This window comes from Sinocyclocheilus anshuiensis, unplaced genomic scaffold (assembly GCF_001515605.1).
Source record: "Sinocyclocheilus anshuiensis isolate Anshui unplaced genomic scaffold, SAMN03320099.WGS_v1.1 scaffold20, whole genome shotgun sequence".
NCBI lineage: Eukaryota > Metazoa > Chordata > Actinopteri > Cypriniformes > Cyprinidae > Sinocyclocheilus > Sinocyclocheilus anshuiensis.
The window spans coordinates 2,371,930-2,395,787 of record NW_015558646.1 but is presented as its reverse complement, the minus strand read 5'-3'; the positions used below and the strand labels follow the sequence as shown (position 1 = coordinate 2,395,787).

General features: G+C 37.6%; 2 protein-coding genes across 2 annotated transcripts in view; both read right to left on the bottom strand.

The window, feature by feature from the left end:
* Positions 1-662: 662 nt before the first annotated feature.
* LOC107680946 (galactosidase, alpha) lies at positions 663-4,890 on the bottom strand. Its single transcript, XM_016477040.1, has 7 exons — positions 4,627-4,890; positions 3,835-4,009; positions 2,988-3,165; positions 2,809-2,900; positions 2,029-2,190; positions 1,717-1,914; positions 663-1,611 (listed from the first exon to the last, which is right to left on the bottom strand). Exons 1-7 carry the CDS (start codon positions 4,785-4,787, stop codon positions 1,324-1,326), a joined length of 1,254 nt encoding a protein of 417 aa, XP_016332526.1. The 5' UTR covers positions 4,788-4,890; the 3' UTR covers positions 663-1,323.
* Positions 4,891-19,437: 14,547 nt separating this feature from the next.
* Positions 19,438-23,858, bottom strand: part of LOC107680943 (glycine receptor subunit alpha-4-like) — a 41,636-nt gene continuing 37,215 nt past the window's right edge. Inside the window, 1 exon segment of the mRNA XM_016477037.1 lies at positions 19,438-20,246. Within this exon segment, the coding sequence (XP_016332523.1) occupies positions 19,953-20,246 (294 nt within the window). The 3' untranslated portion in view covers positions 19,438-19,952.

Here is a 23,858-nt window from a genome sequence, read left to right as displayed (position 1 = left end):
TTTGATATGACCATTACACATGGTTTCTCAATTGTTATAGCACCATTTAAACCTACAAAAAGATACATAAAATTTGTATAGTTTGGATGTGATCTGTGTTGTTACCAATTTACCTAGTCAAAGGGTTGATTTTAGTGAACACCATATTCATGCGCTGCAATATAACAAAGAGTGAAAAATTGAAGGGGGTCTGAATACTTTCCGTACCCACTGTATGTCAATAACTCACAAAATACGTAAAATGATGCAAAATTCATAATCGTAAAAACTACCAGATGCTGCAATTCATACATGTGTGGATGACAAGAATGAACCCACTGGCCCATTACAAAAACGAGTCATGTTCCTCATGACAAAACACATGGTGGCGCTATTACAATTTACTCATGAACTACAGCAATGACTTTTTTCTTTTTGTAAAAATGTGTTATTTTTTGTATAATATATGTCATGGGGAATTCATATTTGTTATGTTTATAACTTTGTTGTTAAAACAAACAAATTTTTTTTTGTAAAGTCATTGGGCTATATAAATTTGGTGTTATTTTTTAGAAATGTCATGATTACATGTTTTGTACTGTACGATTTTGTATCACGATTAACATGCCATTTCCAACACAATACATAATTTATTATAATTTGACATTTATTGGTACAGAAAATCTTGTTGTTGGTCAACTTGTGGTTTATGCCAATCTGACCAGTGTTTGTAAGAACAGAAGAAAGCAACTAAAGAGATATATGAAATAAAACTTCACCAGCATATTGATTAATATATTGAGCGTAAAGTGCCCATTGCTTTATAGTAATGCAAAAAAGTAGCACTGAAACTTACATAAACGCTTTAATTGATTTCAGATCAATCATATCCATTACAGAACAAGACATGAGCTGCCAAATGATCTGTAAAATCCCTGAGGGTCTTTATGTATGTTAAAATAAGAAGTTATTTGGCACTGAAACCTTTAAACACATTGTAAGTCTTCACTGTGAAGTGGAACAGATTATGGATGAATGTGATAAGGTTTTGTAGTCCAGTACATCTTTAGAGAACTGAAAACATAGGTAATACAGGTGTGTAAAGTATAAACTCAACATTTCTTAGAGTTAAAGTGTTTTGTGAATGTTTTATGCACAGTAAAATGATACATTACTACAACTGAATTTTGATTCCTTAAAAAAATGTAAAAATGGATTCTACAGCAGTATTCAAAAGGGAAAAAAGTCTTAATTAAAAAAAAAACACCAGGAAGTTTAACTCGATCACATTAGTGCAATAATAAATTTCCCATTTCTTTGGAAAGTTTTGCTTTCCAAGTCATGTCACAGGGTGTCATGTGGATTGCTTTTGATAGGGCTGACAGTGAGAAGTGTTGTGCCTGTGGGATTGACTTGGACCATCACCTCTGAAAAGAGATTCTGGACACCCATTTCCTGGTACACAGGCAGGATCTGCGTTACGTTGCACTTCGGGTCACAGAGCTGCCAACTAGGCAGCGTCACCACGGAAATGATAAATCTGCGTGGACCACCAATCTCCTGTCTATTCATCACTGCCACGGCCAGCCTGTTGCCTGACAAGGGCCGTTCCCACACCTCAAAACTGTCACCCTGTGAACAAGACAAATGTATTCCAGCTCACTGACAGATACCGTAATGAAACAAAGGATAGGTTAAGACCGTCATTTGGCACTAAGGTGGGCTAAGATACTTTACTTTTAATGTACGATGGCCCTGCTTGCCCAGAGGGTCCTGGTTGATGGCAATGATCTGTTTGTTCTGCAGCAGTCCTTTGGCTTTGGGACAAATGTTTCGCAGGTCGTTGGACATCAGAAGTGGGGCAGCCATGATAGCCCACAAGGCCATCTGAGTCTGCTGCTGATCGTGGCTCAGGCCGAAGTTCCCTATGATCAGCTTGAGGTATCATAATATGATATGATAAAAATGGTTTCACATTAAGCTTATTTTAATTTATCCAGTGTGAACTTGTGATTTCAGAGTAAAATAATCAGATGAGATGCTTCATACCATGTCAGGGTCATTCCATCCACCTGGTCCTGCCATGGGGACCAGGATCTTCTGATGATCAGCTGTCCAGTCCAGGATGCTCTTCACACTGGTCCACTGGTCATAAACATCTCCATAGTTACGCCAGTGGTTACAGGTCTTGCGAATTGCCTCATAGTCAGGCTGGAATATAAGATACACAAAACAATTTGTGAACAAAACTAAGTGATATTTAAGAAGACTATTTGCACTTTATAAAGAATTCGATTCCAAAGTATAGTACACCCAAAAATGAACATTTTGTCATTATTTACTCACCAAACCTGTATGACTTTCTGTCATACAGAAAGTATGAAGATAAGAAGATAGTTTGAACAATTGTTGGTAACTAAACATTTGCAGTTCCCAATGATTTCCATTGTATTGACCAAATTACAATGCAGGTCAATGGGAACTGAAAATGTTTGGTTACAAACATTCTTCAAAATATATTTGTTGTCTTTAAGAGTCAATGTTTTGATGCTGAGTATTATTAACAGAAAGGAAAAAAAGGAAATGAAAAGAAAGGAGAAGAAAAATAAATACATGTCTTTATAAAATAAATGTTTATTGTATAATTAAACAGGAAATTAATTCAATGAAAATGACAAAAAAAAAAAAAAAATCAGTCATACAGGTTTTGAACAACATAAGCCTGAGTAAACAATGATAACATTTTCATTTTTAGATGAACTATCCCTTTAAGATAGCAATCTTAAAGACTTGCTGCATCTTTAATTAAAAAATCTCCATGTGTCTCACCTGTTGGTGTTGCCACTCATATAATGGCCATTCACAGGAGTAAACAATACTTCTGCCTGTCTGGTTTAGAGCTCTCGACATGTTCATATAACCTGGGAAACAACAAAATAGTGTAAAGCATTTCTTAGCAAAACTCTGAAATTTATCAGCATACTGCTCAGACTTGCATATCGACCTACCTTCTCCCAGCTGATGCCAGTCAGGCATGAAGCATCCGTCGAATTTTAACAGATCCACACCCCAGTCTGCAAAGGTTTTAGCATCAATGTCATAGTAGCCCAAAGTCCCAGGGTAGCCTGCACATGTCCGTGTGCCAACATCTGCATATATTCCCAGCTTCAGACCTTTGGCATGGACCTTAGAACACAATAAAGCTTTAATATTCATTACAAGTTATATAACATTAGGTCAGAATGTCGTTTTATTGTGATATCAGTAAGACAACAGTAGGGGGCGATATATAACTGACAAAAAGATTTGGAGCAGCCAAGCTATGGCAGATTGCTAAATGAAAACAAAATATAATTTCTCAGTATTGTTATTGCTTGAAAAGTGTGTGCTAATTCACCTTTGAAATGACATTTATGTGGACATGAAGACACTTTCGTTAAAGGGATAAAATTTCCATGTACTGTACATAAATGTTTTTTTTTCCCCAGTATTGAACACAGTGATTATATAAAATAGTACACAATGATTATGATATAAAATTACTCCTTAATAATTAATGATTATTTAAAATATTTATTAGATTATTTTGATAAAATAAAATGATTAGAATAATTAATTTTGATTATTTAAAATATTTATCTAATTATTAGCAGAATATCCATGATAGCTTTGTGTGAGGAATACATTAAATATGTAATTTTCCGCTTAATATCATAAGGTGTTCACGTAAGATGAGGGCTAGTAGATTTGACAGAATTGTTTGGGAGAAGTATCCTTTCAAATCTAGGCAATGCCACATGTGAGTCAGATGCATGTATCCTCTTCTAGCCTTTCATGAAGCCAACAGATACCCACATAATCTGCCAGTTTTTTGATTCCGCTGGGAAACCTCTTGGGGTCGGCCTGCAGACGCCCCTGGGCGTCCCTTTCGTGTGAGGGCCAGCAATCATCAATGCACACAAACTCATATCCAGCATCCTTCCATCCTTCTTTCACCATCACATCTGCCATCTCCATAAACAGCTCCTCTCTGCCAAGACACAGAAGGGCATGAGGAACAGGGCATCATGGTCAAACATCTGTCCACTGTATGGGACAGATTCTCTGAGTTTGCAAGTGTGAAAAACAGCATCTGTTCTAAACAGTACTATATGGGACCCATAAACGCCCTTGCCCTTCGCGCGCAGTATGAGAAGATCTCTATGATGAGATGAGATCTTACATCACATGCTTTAGCAGTCACTCATGTGACATAAGTATTCAGGTATATAATTTTCTTCTTCCTCATTCTCTTAGTCACCATGTAATTCTATAATTTTTATTTTTTTTTTTGTAAATTTGACAGGATTTTTTTGCTTATACATTTAAAAAAAAAAAAATCCATGTACATTACTACCTATTTACCTACTAATTCTGTTTTCTTTGCTCTTTTTTTTTAGTTTTTCCATACCGTATTAGTCTGACATGAATGATACCGAATGATTACCATATTCATATATAGATCATAAATTAGAAAAACATTCTGTCGAAAATATGGGGCTACTATGACACTTTTCAATGATAAGCATCCAAAACTGAACTAATTTCTAATATCTTCATTATGATTTGTTTAGTAAAACTTTGACAGTCATCAGGTCACGCTCTCACCTAATGCAGTTCTGAGGATCCGCATCACAGTCGGTGTTGCACATGAATCTCTCCCAGTGCAACCAGCCCATGGTGGGAGTTATAGCCAACCCATTATCCAGCGCCGAATCTGGGACTAATAAAGACACAAGCCCGATTAACACTATATTTGAGACACTCATGTTTGTGCAGATGAATGACTGAATCTAGGGCAACTAGTTGTTTCACTTCCGTGTTCACAGCGTATCAGTCAGGTGCAAACAAGCACGCTCCTCGATCAGTGACGTCACACGTACGCTCCAGTCAAAACAATCATAAGCGTATGTATGATTTTGTTGGCGCTTTATTTGATGTTGATAGTGTTTTGTATGGTACATACAAGAAGAAACTTAAATGCGCGAGAAGACAAAGGCGTGTAATGCATTTAGTTTCTACTAGTTGTCTTTAAACTGTGTAAATTAATGTCTTTGTGTGTTTTTGTGTTGCGTGACGCCAATAGAAAACATTTTAGGTATGATTTTATTGTGGAAAACACATTTATTTGTGCTAAACATTTATTATTAACCACCCCCAAATTGCTACGTGGGACCAGATGAAGTGTTACAACCCTTTTGATTTGGTTGACGCTAGTTCTGTCATTTAACATCCATGAACATGAGAACAAAATTCTTAGACAGACATGACATGGTACTGAGGATGGGCATTATGTATGATTGTGGCATCACCCCTGTAGTTCATTTCTAATTGGTTGAACTGGTGATGTTACAACTTACGCCTTGTCACAACACCAAGTTTTTTGAGTTAGGCTATTGCATTTTATTTCAAGCATGGGTGTTATGTAGAAATATAGTAGGAATGCTATTCACTCTCAGATTCATTAAGTCTTAACATAGTTTTAAGCCTTCTACACACTGCACGATTTTCGGCTGTCCTAGACAAAAGACTGGCATTGTGAAACAATCGTGGCGATTTCTGGGATTGTGGCTCCTAATCGGTGGTCCTATGTCGTACAGTGAGAGAGGTTCAAAGATGGCCGTTGTCACGGTCTTGCGACCAAAGATAGTCTGATCATTTTCTGACAGTGTCAGAAATTCAGCATCAGCATGATCATCGCACAGTGTGTTTGCTTCTACGACCCATGTTTACTGACAGTAAAAATGGGACATGAAATGGCGTGTTGATCAACACGCGCTAAAACTTAAAACTGCTTACCTCAGACTCTTTTAACTTCATTTTTTTCAGCAAACATAGAAAGTACAATTGCCAAACTGTGCTTCATCATGCTCTTTTTGTTTACCACTACTTAATGCTAATGATGTTTTATTCTTCAATGGTATCTTGCGTCGTAGCCTGCGCGTCACTACGTGTCATCATTGTACAGTCTGCATACATGTTGTACCTAAGTTTATTAGATCCATGTCGCACAGTGTGATTTGCAATGATCTTATAGGATTGCTAAAATCGTGCAGTGTGTGGAAGGCTTTACACCTCCTGGTATAACTCTTGTGCTTTTGTTGAGTGCATTGAACAGCATTAGCAGTAAGAATGTTTGCTGAACACGCTTCATATTTTCTAATTAATTTCCCAGCCATCAATTTACTTGAATTGATTCAATGTAATCAGATCTACTTTTTCCATAGGTGTAGGAAAATAAAAATCTCTTGCAAAATGCACTTGGCAGAGCATCTATACACAATTTATCACACACTCCATAATCTGGCATTACTTTAAGTCATTCTGCATTTCCTTGCTGTCTACGCCTGAAAATTGACTGTTTTGGGGAAACAAAGTCTGACCTTTTTTCCAAATGTCAAGAGTTTGGGTAACCGTAATATCAACTTAAATGTTGTACCAAGGAGGGCAGGCATGGTAAAAACAATTTATCACTCACAGTAGTTTCTATCAAAGCAATGGTGCAAAGGCCTCCAAATGTCAAAGTTCACTTTTTCTTGGGCTTTTTGATGGATGGACCAGTCAGTGGGTCTGGTAACAAAACTGGTTTCAGTAGTGTGGCAGCATCCGGGTTTACAGCAGAGATTCTTCAATTTGTTGATGTTTGTTTCATTGCATAGAAGGAACTGCCTATCTCCACCTCAGCTGTGTTTTCAAAGGATGTATTGTAGAGGTCCACAGCCCACTCATTTCTTCCCGGGGCACAAATGCCTATCCATCACATTCCATTTTGCCATTGTGCCATTTAATTGAACAGGTTGTCACCTCTGGCTTATGTATAGACATGTTATGAAATAACGGGTAAAAATGGAAAGGAGTCAGGGAGGGATTGGTGGGAGGCTCCCAAGTGCGGTTTTATTGTAGTTTGTAAGATCCGACTTATCAGGATCTTTTGATAAAACGGCTTGCTTTAGCGGACGAAATTGATTTTAATTTATTTTATTTAAGGGTTGAAAGCACTGGAAATTTCCTAATTACCTTTTCACAGGCCTTTCCTGTTCTTTGTGAATGTGTAATATTTCACTGCCTGCTAAGCCATTGGTCTGGATGGAGCTGGTTGTACCAAACTAAAATTGGAAGGTGGTTGCAACACCACCCCCCTCCTTAGTGCTCCTCTCCTTTATGAAGATGCCTGTCAAATGTGCAACTTGAGAAATTATGGTCTTAATTATAATCTTAATGTTGGGTTGCTTTGAAAATGGTTTCCAATAATAGTTTGTTTTTTATTACTCTCCAACATTATTAACAATGATCTCATAGCAAGTCCTTCACTGAGGAGTTACAAGGCTGAGGTCAGCGAGCTTTAGTATATTTTGAGAAAATCAATTTTAATATTGTGATCAATACATGATCCTGCTTGCAGTCCTCCAAAGCATCATGGAGTGAGCAGAAATGATTGCTGTACTATAATAGTGTGGCCTTTTACAGTGTACTTTTTGTAAAGACTGATTGATCTTTTGCTCTTGTAGTAATTAGATAGAACTGCTTATTACTGCGGTGTTGCAAGAGTGGTGGTGTAATCCTACAAGAAATTTAGGAATCTCTTGCTCACTTTCATTTTTATACTATGTTTTTTTTGTTTTTATATTTTCTTTTAGGATAGACCTCTTTAATGAAAACTGCAAATAGATAAGATCTAATTAGTCTATACTAAATTATTACAAAATAATCTTTCAGTTTATTGGTCCCTGTTCCTGGAGGCACCCCATCACTGCATATTTTCCATGTCTCCGTTGTCATACACACCCATTTCTGGTCTTGGAGTCTCTGCTAATGAGCTGATGACCTGATTCAGGTGTCTTTGATTAGGAAGGCATGCAAAATGTGCAGTGTTGGGGTGCCTCGAGGACCAGGGTTGGGAACCACTCTCTTATGCCGAGTTCACACTGCACGATTTTAGCCCGATTTTTCACTCGCCGACAGGTTTTGCGAAATCGCCGACAAATGCCCGACATCGGAGGCAAATCGGTGCTCGTTCACGCGAGTGACAATCGCACAGTGTGAATTATCAAAGACGCGATCTGAGGGAATCGCCGACACGTCGCCGACGCCCGCGAAATATTTGGCATGCTAAATATCTGGAGCTTCGGCGATTCACAATCACGCAGTGTGCAATGATTTCTGACTGAAAACTACATCGGCGATGACCTACAGCCAATGAGAGACCAAGATACAGGGCAGAGGGAAGTTCGGGGAGGAGTTATAGACCAGAATATCAGTATTTTAATAGATATATGAACAATTATAATATACAGAAACAAGCACAAACATTTGCTTGACCAGCCACAACATCAGCATAACAGTTACTGCAAAATTATTTACCTCCAACTCTCTTTGCACAACACCCAATCCCTGTTCCCTGCATCTCCCTCCTGCATAATCTGTTTTTCTTTTTCTCCTTGTAGCTGGAAATCAGCTCACAGACCATTTGCGGGCTATATATATATATATTAATACATTAGACAATGGCCAATGCAAAATTCGTGAGAAAGTTTGAATTCCTCTCGGCCCTGTCATATAAAGATTCATACAGCAGCACAGTTGACTCATTGAATCAAATTGCCTAATTCATGCTTCAACATTCTGGTGTTTTTCTCCAGTACAGATTGTCCATTACACTAAATGAAGCCAACACAATCCATTTCCTTTTTGTTACACATGAGTAGCGCACCTAGCAGCATGGGATCCACTTGCTGTGGGCTAAATTGGATCAAAATTAGTTTGCGTCCTTTTTGAACAAATCAATTTAGGGCATGTGTATGAAATGGCTCCTGCAGGACTTTGTCGAAATTATTTTAAGTGCAAATTCAAAAAACCTATAAGGCACTGCCTCTGAATGACGTTACTCTGGGACCAACTTCTAATTATTGTTTTATAGGAACCATGATAGTCATATGCCTTGTAGGTTTAGCAGAGAGCCGTAAAGTGACCCTAAAGTGCTGACTGTGTGGGACCGCCAAATTCTTGTTTTATGTCACTTCCGCCAATAATTATGAGGAGCAATATTGTGCAGAGTTGTCAGGGGAATTGCCTAATTCTGGAAGCGAATGTCAACACAACTTTCAGCTTAAGAGATTTGGCTTCATTATGTGTTATGCCTCATACAGTTTTCCTCACCTCAGCCGTTTACTGTCAAGAGGCAGGAAACCACCTAATTAAGTTTCACCCACAATTATGGGATTTGTTCTGGGTTGTTGTTGACCAAAACCTTGCTACACACTAGCAAAGTGGAAATCTAATACTGAGAGCTGGACCGAATGCTTGACAGAAAACTGCCATATTGTGTATTTATTTATTTACATTACAGAGCTGTGTCTGGAAAGACAAATGTGAGCTCTTCCATTTTTTTTTTTTACGCCCAGCGGTTTAAATGAAACATTGCAGAGAGTTGTCGGGAATGCCTGTTTGGACAGCGCACAGTTCCGTGGGCGGCGAGCAGTAAATAATGGGGTATAGGAACTCCTTCAGCTCCCTCTGGATACGGCATGTCGCTGGCCCCTGGACTGAAACGCCATCCTCCATGGGTGATGAGGCAAGCCTGAGCTGCTCTACCACAGTTGTAATAAAGAGAGATGATGTGATTTTTGTGATGGAGGCCCCAGCAGAGACAAATGTTGTTGATAGTGATAATGACGGCACTGGGAGTTGAGGGTGGAGGTGGAGAAATGGTGCATGAGCTCAATTCACTCGAGCCCCAGATACATCTTTTTCCTCTCCTCCTTTCCGTTCCTTTCCCCTCTCTGCACCACATTTCCACTCTCATCTATTTGCCTCCTTTTGGGTTTGGTAACACCCTCCCCCACCCCCCTGCCACTCCCATAGACTTATTACTTCTCCGTCCTTGGTAGGCAATGGTTACCGTGGCAACAAGGGCTGTTCCGTACCACTTGTTTCCCCCTATTAGACTATCAAAATTTTTTGTTAAATAAAGTGACAAATGCAAATGTTGGTATACTGATTGTATAAATCCTCAAAACTGACTCTAGTTTATGTAATACAGACATATGTACCATATCTTCTTCCTTCTTAGTACTAATCGTTATGTTTCGGTAATTTATGAGATGCACAGCTACATTGTAATTTTTTTTTTTAATTATGAAAAGTTTAACAAATACTAGGGAAGCACAGTAAATGGTATTGTACTATATCAGTTATTGTTTCAGTACAATTTTATTGGTATCAGTCAACATTGAATTTTTAATTTTAAATGCACATTTCCCCTATTTTTACATTTAGATTACCTTTGACATCATCTAAAGTTAATCTTTAAAAACATTATTAATTAATAACCTTAATAACTTAATAACCCTGTTAAATGTAATCTTCGGCAAAGCTGAAAGAAATGAACATGAATTTGTCATGCACATTATAATGATTTAATGTGTAAATAGCTATTTCATCGCATCAGGGACAGACAGAATTTTAAAATCAGTGCATGCATAATAAATCCATATTTTCAAAACGTTGCAGAAATGTTGTTATAGTTGCCCTTATAACATTTTTGGACCCTGATCATGCCCACCCATGTAAATCTGAATAACCAGCATATTTCCAGTGTTCTTTTATTCAAGTTTTTTTTATAGAATTGTCCAGTGAGAAACAGTTTTCTTTTCACATTCAAGTATAAATAATATATAATATGTATTTACGTGAAATGTTTGGCAGTTGTCGTAAATTACCCCTTACTGCATGGATTTGCACAGTATTTCAGTAAGAAAGTAGACAAATAATTTTCCACAATCATTGTAATGCGGCCTGGTGTTTTCATTATGTGTCTGAGATGCCTTATTAAATGGATAAAGTACATTACTTTAAAACCCATATAATTGACATTTTGAGGCTACTTAAGACATTTTATGTGGCTTCTAGATCATTTTTAAGCATCATATTTCGACATTATCTACCTGCAACCAAAATGCAATGTTGTGAAATGTAGTAAAAACATTTTATGATTGTTGGGCACTTCCAGTCACAATAGGATTCTTAAATGTATTTCTGTTGAGGTGATAAAAACAGTATATCACAGACCATGGTTTAAATCTCAGAACTGTCTCTGTTGTTGGTTTCTGCTTATTACCTAGAGCTTGAGTATTGATTATGTGCTGAAAAGCGAGGAAAGTGTTCTGTAAGATTCCCTCAACAATCTGAGTAAACAGTGTATACTGAAGCAGCAAGCAAAGACAATGTAACAAACAAGCCTAACCTTAAGAAACATCACAAATGGTCATTAATATGCTGCAGGTGACATTCTGAGAAATCCAAAGGGATATTTAGCAGAAGGACTTACCCCGTTTTAATTGCTATGGAGAAAGTGACCTTTTTATTTATCACTAGCCTGTTCTCTGTGGAACCAATGGGGCAGCGCAGAGGTTATTCCTCCTACAGATGTGTCTCTTCATTTTTAGCTTTCTAGTAGACAGTGAAGACAAAGTGACACTTGGCTTTGAACGTGACATCACTTCGGTCCCTGCAACAGGATATGATGTCACACTCTAGGACTTTTGGTTTTATTATAGAGAAGCCACAAGTATAAAAAAAATTGAGAATTTTTTTTAACAGTGTATGTCCTTTTTAATATTCAAATAATGTTTTGTTGACCTATCTTTTAAAACAGATTTGACCTTGTTCTTTCAATGAAAATGGTCTGAGATGCTGACATGTCATAAAACAACAAAAGAAAAAAAAGAAAAAAAAGTACTTGACCACAAACGTCTCTAGGTTACGTATGTAACCATGGTTCCCCGAGGGAACGAGACGCTGCGTCGAAACCGCTTTGGGAACGCCCTTGCGTGACCGCGTTGTGAAGCACGTATGAAATCAGTCCAATGGAGCAGCGAGACGTCACGAGCGGGGGTGACGTGAGCGCCAGGAAGTATAAAAGCGCATCCGGCAGAGCGCAAGTTAGCTTCGATGAAGTAGCGCCTGGAGGGATGCAGGGAGTATGGCAAAGAGACGCAGCGTCTCTTTCCTTCGGGGAACCATGGTTACATACGTAACCTAGAGACGTTCCTCTTCAGGAACTCGAGCTGCGTCGAGACCGCTTTGGGAATGAGAATACCCACTGCGCCATACTACCAAGTCCCTGCCTGTGTGTGTATCTTGCGAGCACATCGTGGCTGTCATGAGGATTGACTCGATTCGAGCAGGAGACAGACGTGCCTGCATCGAGGTTGAGTCCCATACCACGCCTAAATAAGTGGTTCTCTGTAGTGGAGAACGTAACCCCCCATCCTTCTTCGGAACGGTGAAGTAACGGCTAGTAACACTCCAAAGAGAAAGGAAAACTTGAAATCGCATCATATGACCCCTTTAAGGTATGAAGTGGAAATTGCAGTATGTGTGTGTGTGGCATGTCAGTTGTCATGGTGACAGACGGCTAGTGATGTCGGCTTGCAGTGTGGTACTGTGTGTGTTATAGGGAGATCCTGGCTTCACTTTGCCAATGGTAAAAACTGTAAAGCTATTGCACTTTAACCTGACCGCCTGTGAATCAGGAACATCCACCTCCCTGTCTCCACAGAAAGTCATTATTTCTCATCTCACACTGCTGACCTGTAGCACTGATTCAGTGTCAACACGGCGAAGGAATAGCACACAGGTTGTCCTTTTCCAGCTGTCTCCAAGGTGTTAAAGTGAGAAGGATGTCTAACGGGTGGGGAGAAAGAGCAAGGAGAAGAAATCCTCTGTTTACTCTGAATGCATATGAAGAGGTTTTCTAAGGAGGAGTGGAGGAAAGTGAAGAATTAAAGGAAATTTTCACCTAAAAATAAAACCGTTTTTCTATAAAACAGCAGTTCATATGACTAAAAGCTGTAAATATCATAAAAAGGACAAAAACTAAAGCACAATAAAAGTAGTCCATATGGTACATTTTCTGAAGCTTTGTGATAGGTTTGTGTGAGAAACAGTATGTGGTTTAAGTGATTATTCACTAATAATATTCCAGCTTTCAAATCAAATATGACAGTATGGCGCAAGTTGGACGTCAATAACTTGGTCTCGTATGTTGCTGTTGTTTTTTTCCCCCTTTTTGGAGCTTGACAGCCTGTGGTCCCATTGAATTGTTGTTTCGTAAAAACTTTTTTTGTTTGTTTTCTGTGGAAATGACATGACAGTGAGTAAATAATAACAGATTGTTCATGTTTGGCTGAATATTTTGCCTCTCCTCTTCTCTTCTCTTTACTCTTTTTGAGAAGAGCTTTGCCTTTTTGCCTGTTCCTCCAGCTGAACGAACCAAACAGATAAAGAAAAAAGGGGTTTGCAAAAGGATCAATGGTCAGAGACAGTACTGCAAATGTTGTCAGCTAACGCGGACCTGAAGTGGAGTAAAACACCTGACTGGCAGAAAATGCATGCTTTCTTACTGGATATAGAAAAGAGTCAATGCACAATGTGAAGCAATTAAAGAAATTGCCAAAGCCTCTTGCTGCACTAACCGGTATATGATTTCCTATCATTTTCTGAGTTAGCTCACCTCAGGCAGATGGCTTATAACAGTTGTGTGTGGATGTGTGACATTAAATATTTTTCAAGTTGCTTCTGCTAAATTTAAAAGTTACTGCTTTGATTTTCTGTGTTTGTGCATTCCAGATAGGCTATTAGCAGAGCACAGTTTTCTTTACATTTGACTCTATCTGCAGTTTACATTGTTATGCCAGTTGGTTGCGACAAGTGACTGTTTTGTGAATGAGTGGGCAAATCATTCATTCAACCGATTCGTTGAAATACGCTAATTTATTCAGAAGCAAAACAAAATGACCAATGAAATTAAAAACTTGTTAATGATTGATTTGTTTCTTACAAACATGCAGACATTAAATTATGTACTTTTGATTACTTGTGGATTTTTGTGATGTTTTTATCAGCTGTTTGAACGCTCCTTCTGACGGCACCCATTCACTGCACAGGATCCATTGGTGAGCAAGCCATGTAATGCTACAGAACTCATCTTTGGTGGCCTGAGGGTGAGTAGGTTTTTGGCAAAATTTAATTTTTGGGTGAACTATTCTTTTAATTTGTTGAACTGTCTCGCTCATAATCGTGCTGTTTTTACGAATATCATCACCACTTGATGTGTGATTGTATATCTGTGAAAAACAGCACTTGTGTGATATTGCTGTTTTTGCTAATTTTCTGGATGGGCATCAGTCTTTTTCCAATTCTTGTCTTATCTGCTGTCCACTAATTCTGACTGAGCCTGAATGAAAAAGTAAGTAATGTAAAGTAATGTAAAGCAAAACCTCAATCATGCATGTGAGTAATTCTAGCTGAATGATTGAAAGGGCTGCTGCAGCAAAGAGCTTGGAGGGTGGTGCGATTGCGTAAGGCTGTCTGTTCCCCCATCCCTCCTCCTCTTCATCCTTCTCCTTTCATTTTTAGGGCCCAGTGTGTTTTTTAAAAATCTATATTCTATATCAAATATTGTCTCATCGTGACCTCCGGGCTCCATCAATTACAGGGGCTTTTAAGTCACCCACCCTGGGGTTGGGTCTGACAGATGGGCGGCTGGGCAGGAGAAAAATACTTTCCTCTTTGTGTAGTTGATCTTGGAGAACACCTGAAGCATACCTAGCTAGCCTCCAAAATTAATTTTCATCTCCGTAATGGGTTTGTCTCTTTCCCTGCAGACATGACTTGGCTCAAATAGTAAATGTGAGAGGAGAAAAGAAACAGGAGACATGAATCAACCCACTAAAAATCCTTATTTACAGAATATCATGACTCTGATTGCTTTTATGTGTTTGTTTAATATAAGTGATAATGGTTAAACTTTGTGTATGTTGTAAAGCCTGCTGCTTTAATGTAGATGTGGCATTCACTGAGAAACAGACCTTGACAGGAGCCTTTATAAGGTTGTCAGGGGACATCTTGAGACAGAGTATCAGAGAAATAGGATCACTCCACACTACACACAAAGGCAAAGAAAGTCAGTGACATGACCACATATGAAAGGTACATTTTAATCCATTTTGACAAGCCTGCTCACATAGAACAATTCACTTCTTACACATACAAAAACTATTCATACAGTGCCTTGCAAAAGCACTCAGATGCTTAAACAAATCTTTACAAATAATGCACTTTATTTTAAATGCAAATGTTACATTGTTTTATATTTTAACATAAATGTGTTGTTACTAAAAATGCAGTTTGAATAATTGTAACAATTTTGATATTTTTTACAGGTAGAGTTAGTGTCTAAGTGTGCTTTAGATTGACACACTGCCTTGTTCAAGGTGATTAAGGTTTGACTAATGCTTGTGTGCCACACAATTTTCAAATAGTGCCACAGTTTCTTACTTGCAGTGGTGAATGTTTATACTCAGTCATTATATTGATCTGCCACTCAAGTATTTATGTTGAATGTGTTTAAGGTCATTGTTCATTGTTGAACATTATCTCAGTATATTAATACATATTTTTTAAAACTGCAGCATTTTTGCTTGCGGGATTTCTCTATTTCTTTATTCTCCATTTTATGTAGGCCTATTGTTCCTTTTAAAACTTTTCTGTTACTTAAAGGGGTCATATGATGCTGCTAAAAAGAAGTTTTAGGTAGGTGTGGCTGACTCTTAACTTTTATAAAGAATATCTCTTTGGATATGAGACTTTAGTCTTTGCAACTTTACAGATCTTCTTTATGCACCAAGAGCTTGTAACAGTCCAAAGAGAAAGGAAAAATTGAAATCGCATCATATGACCCCTCTAACTCTGTAGCTCTTTCAAAGTAACTGCTAGTCTCTCTGAGGCATCTCTCTCAAGAGTTTGGTTTAAATATGCTTTTTAAAAGTGGTTTGATATAGCCTAGTTTTCACTTGCTGATATTTTGACAGAGACTGGAACATCTCAACGCTTGAATGTTCTTTTGTACCCTTTTTTCTAATTTATGAATTAATTGCATTGTATCTATACATTTCAAAGTTGTCTATCACATTCAGTAATAGGTGTTTTAGGACAACTGCTTCTTGTCTTTTCAAACTTTTCTTATTCTTATCTTAACATCTAACATCTAATTCTTATATTAACATCAGAGAATTTGGTTTGTGTAAAACCTGACGATCATGCTATCCAGCTGATTTGAGAAAGATCCAAATCTTGTGCTTCAACGAAAGCAAGAACATCTGACCATCTTTTTAAAGGTTCTTAACATCTAACATCTAATTCTTATATTAACATCAGAGAATTTGGTTTGTGTAAAACCTGACGATCATGCCATCCAGCTGATTTGAGAAAGATCCAAATCTTGTGCTTCAACGAAAGCAAGAACATCTGACCATCTTTTTAAAGGTTGACAAGCTCAGTGCTCACATTTGCTTATTTGATTAGTGGCTGTTTAAATTCAATAACTTCTTGAACAAACACACAGTTGAACCCCCCCAATATCTGATCTAGCTGAAAATGTGAATGAGAGCGTGCTTCCAACAATATTACTTTCCCCAAGGCTCTATTAACATTCTACTCAGATGTTGATGTTGATGAGATGTTTATTCCCTTGGGTTGGTGCAAGGACAGACCCAGGATAAGATCTGGACCTCCCATTCATCACACCAACAACCTTGCCCACTTCCCATGTTATTGACTGCTTACATGAAGATGAACAATAAATGCAAAGACCTCAGTTGCTCTCCTGAGAATATGACTAATGCGTTTGGCTTGTGCTTTGTGGCGATTTGAACCAAATTCTTCAGGGAGAGAGTGAGATAAACAGAATATCAAAACATTCATTTGTGGCTACACTTCATTCACAACAGCATATTTCGAATCAATAAATGTAGAGGAATATTGTTTCATTGACTTCTCTCAGGGATGTCCTTGAATGCATGTCTCTCTGTTTTTCTGTCTCTCTTTCTCTTTTAGCTATCTCTCATTTCCTCTCTTGCACACACATATTCCGAGGTCTCATTATCCGAAGTCTCAGGACACCTGCACAGATCAAATACACACATTTGTAGAAGTAAATGTTATGGGGATGTATAGCGTAATGATGTTAGCTTATGAATCCTTGGTGCTTATTGAGGGGAAGAGCCACGGAACAATCTCACAGGAGGCGTCTGTGTGATTTCCTCTGTGATTGAAATCCATTAGAGTTTCTGTATCTGTGATACAGGCAGCACTGTGGGGAGATACACTGATCGAGGGGAGGGCAGGAGGAGTGTCGTTGTATGCTATAGATCACAGTCCTATTTTGTGTTTGTCAGTCATGGGCTGCAGATTTAGAAAATCTTCTTAAATCCTACAAAGGCACAGTTTGCCCCCTAAAACCAAACCAAACAACTCCATGTAACAAAAGGGTTACGACTGGAGGAAATGAAGAAAACCGAAGGGTTCTTTCTTTCTTTCTTTCTTTCATGGTCTGCGTGGACCTTCTCAGAGGCAGTAAATGCAGTATCCCACTGTGTTAACTCAAAAAGCCTCTCATGGAAAATGCACATTGTGAGATACAATAGCCAATCTTTCTGACATTTGCCGATTGCCCCCAGATTTCCTCTTGGAAAAAAAATCTACTTAAACTGTCAGCATGTGTGCAGGGCTTAAGCGAATATGTCAAGCCACCACATTCGCTCAAATTGAGAAACCTTATACTATCCAATTCTAGCTGCCGTTTGAGTGGGGTGTTGGTTTGTATTTGAAAATTTTAATTAAAAAAACATTCTCATCGTGAGACTCACTTATTTGAAATGAGCGGAGGTTGAAATCTTGACAGCAGTGCATTATAGCTTGATAGGACTCCTGCATCTTTGCAGTTAGTGCTGGATGGACTAGTTAGGAGGATTGAATTTCTGCACATTTTTAAACTAAAGTCAAGTAGAATTGCACAATATGCATGACCTCACTGGCTATGTTTACATTCAACTGTATTTACTGACAGGCAAGACTCTTGAATTAACCTGTTCATACAACATTTATCCATAAAATCTGGAAAGAGTTCAAAAAATTTAAATTAGAATTTTGTCAATTTAAATGCTAGATAATCTAACATTTGAGAAAAGTTTTTGTGTTGCATTTTATTATTGCACATTTCAGTTTTTTTTATAATTATTTTTTAATGTATTTATTTAATGTTTTTACCCTTATTTGGATTGGATCTGAATAACCTTTAAGTTGCTATGAAAAAGATGTAGCGACAGATCTTTTCTCCCATATTGTGATGTACAGATTGAATGAAAGTGAGAGTGAATGAAAGAGAAAACTATGTAGGACGAGAACTTTGTTCTGGTTGTTGATTGGATGGAGGCAGATCTGATTGTAAGGGTTTAAGTATACAAAGTGACTAGAGAAGTCCGACATTCATCACCAATGAAAAGTCTGTAATTTAAACAGAAGATCGAGTTTTGTCATTTTGTTTAAAATTAGCAAGCCAAAAATGTATAAAAATGAAACGTACATGGATGAACCTTCATAATAAGTCCAATAAGGTGCATTTAGAAAATAGATGAATAAGGTGAACGAAATAGGGTTGACTTGACTTTAATGAGCATAGTAATTGTCATTCTGTTGGTTAGGTGTTAGAAACCAGGGTAATCTGTTTACAAATGGGCTGGCATTAATCTGCATTTATCATTTCCTGCACAAAGCATTTTGTTTCCTTTTCCACTTGCTCATCTGTACATACGCTCACTCACCCATGGGACACTAGCATACAGAAGACTAGATTAGTTACTCCTCAGACAAAGGGCTGTGCACAGAGGTTGACGGCCTTAATTCATTGTCATTAGCAAAGAACGCAGAGTCCTTGTCAAACTCATTAGCTGATAAAAAACACCTTGTGATTCCCATTAAAATCCTCATCCGTCCTTCTTCAGCACGAAAGCTTTTCTCCTTCACCCTGCATCTCTGCACATCCTCCAACGGCTCTCCGGACAGGAAAATAAACGACGGCTTTTATGTTTGACTGAGGGACACATTTGGGGCTAACAATAATAAAGAATGGCTGTGATGCGTGATACATGTCTCTGTTTGTTGACAATTAAAGCCTAGTGCTGCCACAGTGACAGAGCGTCACAAATCATCCGTTTCTTATGGGCATTAGTTTAAGCAATTTAACACATGATGGAATGATTTGGATTTTTGCATTTTCCGAATGGAATGATTAATGTTAATGAAAAACAACAGAAAAATCACTCTGAATAGAGTTCGTAATACTTTAACCCTGAAATAAATCCAGATTTAATACTTTTTTGTGCTTTTGTGTAACATTTTGCACCACGGTACAAAACAACTCAGACATCTTGGTAGAATATCCATTTATTCAAATTCAAAAGACAAAAAGAAATACACATTTGTGCTGTCTGCAGTCTGTGAACAACTCTGCATATATACACTTTATACAGTCATATATATTTATAATCTCATTATTTAGTAAAACAGTACACCGTTGCCCTGTAACTGTTCCCATGAATAATAAATCCCAATCCTCCCCTTCACAGCCCATTAGTTTGGCATTTTAGGATGTAAAAAACACATTTGTTTTGAGGTTTTCAAAAACATTCGTTCTAGGATGCGCCTTGTGCTAAAATTCAAGTCAATATTTTCTATCCAACCGAGAATCTTTCAGCCAATAACTCAAATGGAGCCTACAAAGTGAGGACAATAGCACTGCCTATTAGTGCAATCCACTCGAATGAAGATGTGAAAGAGAGGAGAGCCAGGTCCCCAACAGCAGCATTTGCATCTACGAGCTCTACCCCTTCGCTCTGAGTGGGCACTTTAAAATCTTTTTGAAATCCAGAAGTCACACCTGAGCACATGGTTTTAGCACTGACGGCATTTCTGGGGTGAATATGCCTTTGAAATACACTTCTAGTGTGAGTATGAAAGGCGGTTTTGGTTCAAATTAAGAGATATAAGAAAAGAAAAGAAGCAGTAAGATGAGCAAGTGTTGTAACAAGGAGCGATTACAGGTTGGCGTGGATGTCCTCGTGCCGCAGCACTTTGTAGGTGATCCAGTAGAAGATGTTGAATATGAGGAAGCTGAGAGGAAACACGGCTCTGGATATGGTGTCGATTCGCTTGGCTCGGTCCACAAAACGCTTCCGAATGGCCTCTCCGTCGTATAGCACTTGCACTGGGGGTGGTGGGGCGAATACGTTGGACCCCTCCACAGTTGTCCCGTCTTTTGCTTGTAAGCAATGGCCGAGTCCATACCCACGAAAGTAAAAGCCACGGCTCTCCCGAACAAGATCCTCCTCCTTTAACAGAAGAAAAGCATTTTTAGAAGCAGGCAACAAAGAAAATTTGATAAATACTCCTCTCGCCGCACAATAAAAAGTACCAGTCCATCACAGAAACTGCAGGAGACTGCCACTTTTAAATAAAAGCACTAAAAATTGCAATTGTTGGTGGGCTATACTTTACTTGTTTTAGAAAGCACATACTGGTTTAGTTGTTAGGGGGCAATATATTCTTAAATGCAGATACTGTATGTAAAAAGTGAAATGTCAAGTGAATGAAATCTAACAGTACAGCTTCATTTAGACCCTTTTTATGCAATATTTTAGAGGTCATTACTGGAAAAAGTAATTTTCTTACTCTGTATTTTGTCTTGTTTCTGTGTAAACATTATTAAATCAAGATACATTTACTTTCAAAGCAAAATTACATTAAGTTTTGTTTTTCTGAAAATGTCTAAAGTGAAGAATTTTGATTCCTTTTTTAATATCTTGTATGTTTTCTTCAAAAGTAAATGTTTTTTAATTGAAGAATATTTAGATGTTTGTACAAGGGGAAAAAAGTACATATATTCATTTAATTCATGTAAAAGTTTCTTTTCTTTTTAATCGTTACTAGGCCTGTCACGATAACAACTTTTTGTTGTGCGATATATTGCCCCAGAAATAATTGCGATAAGCGATATTATTGTCATTTTAAAGATCATTTTATGCCACTGAATATATAATCATAATGTAACAGCATAATAATGCAAGAAGGCCTACACACTTCCAAATGACAACAAACTTTTAATTTTTAAGAATATTTAAATCATGGGAATTAAATATCAAAATATTAGATACCTTAAAAAACCTAAATAAATAGTAAATAAACATTTTCTAACAAAACGCGCAAAGTAACAAGTAGAAAAAAAGAAAAATGCACAAAGAACTTGTATGGAGATTTTTCCCAGACCTTCTTTTCTCTGTAAATTAAGGGTGCGCACTATTGCTGAAAAACACAATCCCTACTTAGCAGTCAGATGTCCGTATGCACAAAGGCACAGATCCCTAAACAAGATCATATCTGCAGATTACACTTTTTTTTGTAGAAGCATTTTTTTAATTTGTACTAGCAGCACCTCATGACTACACCACGTTATGTACAAGAAGTTGCAAAAGACACAAGCACAAGTGGAATGTACAAAACATGGTGACATTAATTTTTAAGTAAATATATTGGGCGATATATTGTGTCACCAAAAATGATTGAGGTCATGTATATATATTGCGCGATAAGTCGATGTATTGATTATTGCGACAGGCCTTATCGTTATTTAGTTATTCCGCAATTTTCCACCATGACTCTGATCCTTGGAATTAAATCATCTGTTTTTACAATTACTTGTGTTGTGAGGAAGGGTCATTAAAGTGAAAGGATTCTGCCTTTTCTCTCTTTCTCTCTTGCCATATTATGTTAGAAGTCAGTTGTACATGTAGGGGCAACAGAATGGGATGCGTTCTAGCATTTAATAAGGGCAGACAGAGCTCAGCATAATTTTTTATTTCTTTAATTTTTTTTACAGTTTAACTCTTTTTAATTTGACAGCATCCCAAAGATCTTCATTTTCATTCATCATTCATGTTGTTAAAAAAAAACTATTAAAAAAATTGGTGAAGATGGACACAAGAATGATTCCTGCATGGTTTCCTTACCAAGTATTCCCCTGACGTTTCCACATGTGACACTTTGGCCTAGTTCTTTGCCTCTAATGCCATATAAATTAGTCATTTGGATCAGTTTATCTGTCAATCTATGACAAATTACCCCTTTCCTCGAGAGGATAAGAAGATTAAGTTCTCGTTTAGTTCTTCATTAAATCCTCTGCTTGCACCTAAAAACAATCCAGTCAATCATGTGCCTAGGAATAATGATGTGTTTGGTTTAAGATAAAGACACCCTTTAAAGTGAGTGAATGTCACCTGTGAACACAGTTTAGGTCAATGCTTACCTTATTAATCATGGCCAGGCCGTATCCAGACTCAGAGTCTGAGTCTAGCATGTAAAAAGAACTCTGCTGCAAAAACGATTAAGTATAAAACAAGTCAGTTCCATTTGTATGAGGAATAAGGGCTACTGCACACTGGGGTCACTCAACAAAATCTAAAGGAATCTAAAGTCTAAAGGAAAGAAACATTCTGGGTGGAGGTATGAATACTTTACTATAAGCACATACTTGAGGAATACTCATTGGTGCATTTGCTAAATATACACTGAGAAAATGATCGTAATTGTAATGGTAAAAGTCTGTAAAAATGCTACGGTAAAAAGTGCATAATTGATTAACAGTTCTATACGTTCCCTCACTATACAGTCGAAAAAAAACTAATAAATCTAAGTAATAATTTCAAGTAAAATACTGTTAAATTTACAGTTTCAGAAAAATCTGTAAATTGACAATTTGACAATTCTTTGTGGAACACTTTACATTTGACATTTTCTTTTGAATTTTTTTTGTTTGTATCAGTTATGCACATTACGGTGTTAGGTTATATCTTAGTATCATAGTATATTATCATAGTACATAGTATATTAATATAGGCTACAGTCTATAAATTTAAGTTAAATCCATAAAACCTACAGTGTTTCTACTGTATTTTTTGCAATATATTTCTGGCAACCACAGCTGCAGGGTTTTTTTTTAACCATAAAGTTTACACGTTTTTATTTGCTTTAATGGGTATAAAGGAAGTGTGTGGACAATAATGCCCTATTTTACACCTGGCATTAACATTAATTTCTATATCCAATCACAAGTGATCACAGGAGACGCATTACTTTCAGGAATAAACGACAATTGTAAGCGATCACTTGAGAAGTATGTTTATACCAGCTGTGAACTGGGCCAGTAGGACAGAGGGGGTTCTGGGTTTATGGGATTCAGTGTTTGCTCGTGGGCAAATAAGATGGGGACACAGATGGTATTTTTACCCTGGCGCAGGTGTTACAGTGCTGGTTGAATTTGCTGGCGCTGTTGCCAGGGAGCTTGTTCACTCTCCGTAGTGAGTCGAAGCTTCCTGGCTGCATTGCTTGATCCTTCATGAGGAAGAATGGCAGTGAGCATGGTGCATTGTGAAATGTTCCTGTTATATAACAGTTTGGAACATCTGTCTCGTTCTTTCTCTAAATTAACTCCTGGGGATCAATAGAGCACATCCATCCATCCATCAAGCTGTCATTCTTATGTATATTGCACAGTTCAGTGCATTTTCAAGCATCAAATAGTGCATAACATTATATAGGCAGGCTGAGCAGACTTATTTTCATTAATATTGGCAACTGTGTAAATACTTCAACAAGAATTTAAGAGACAACAGCTATCAAGCCGCTGCTCTCCAGCACCATCCAAGTTGCTAGGCAACACTACTTGTGAGTGTACACTTCTTTGCAGGCTCCTGAGGGATTCTCCAATAAAGTGCACACTCAAGCTAAATCCAACCATTATCTTTCAGACTCTTCAGCAAAACTTGATAAAGTTTTTAGACAAGTGGATAATGGTCATGCTGATGTTTAAGACACATCTGTACTAATCAGCAGAGATCAACATTATTTTGATTTTTTGGTAGATTGATTCTGTAATTGTATTTTTTAAT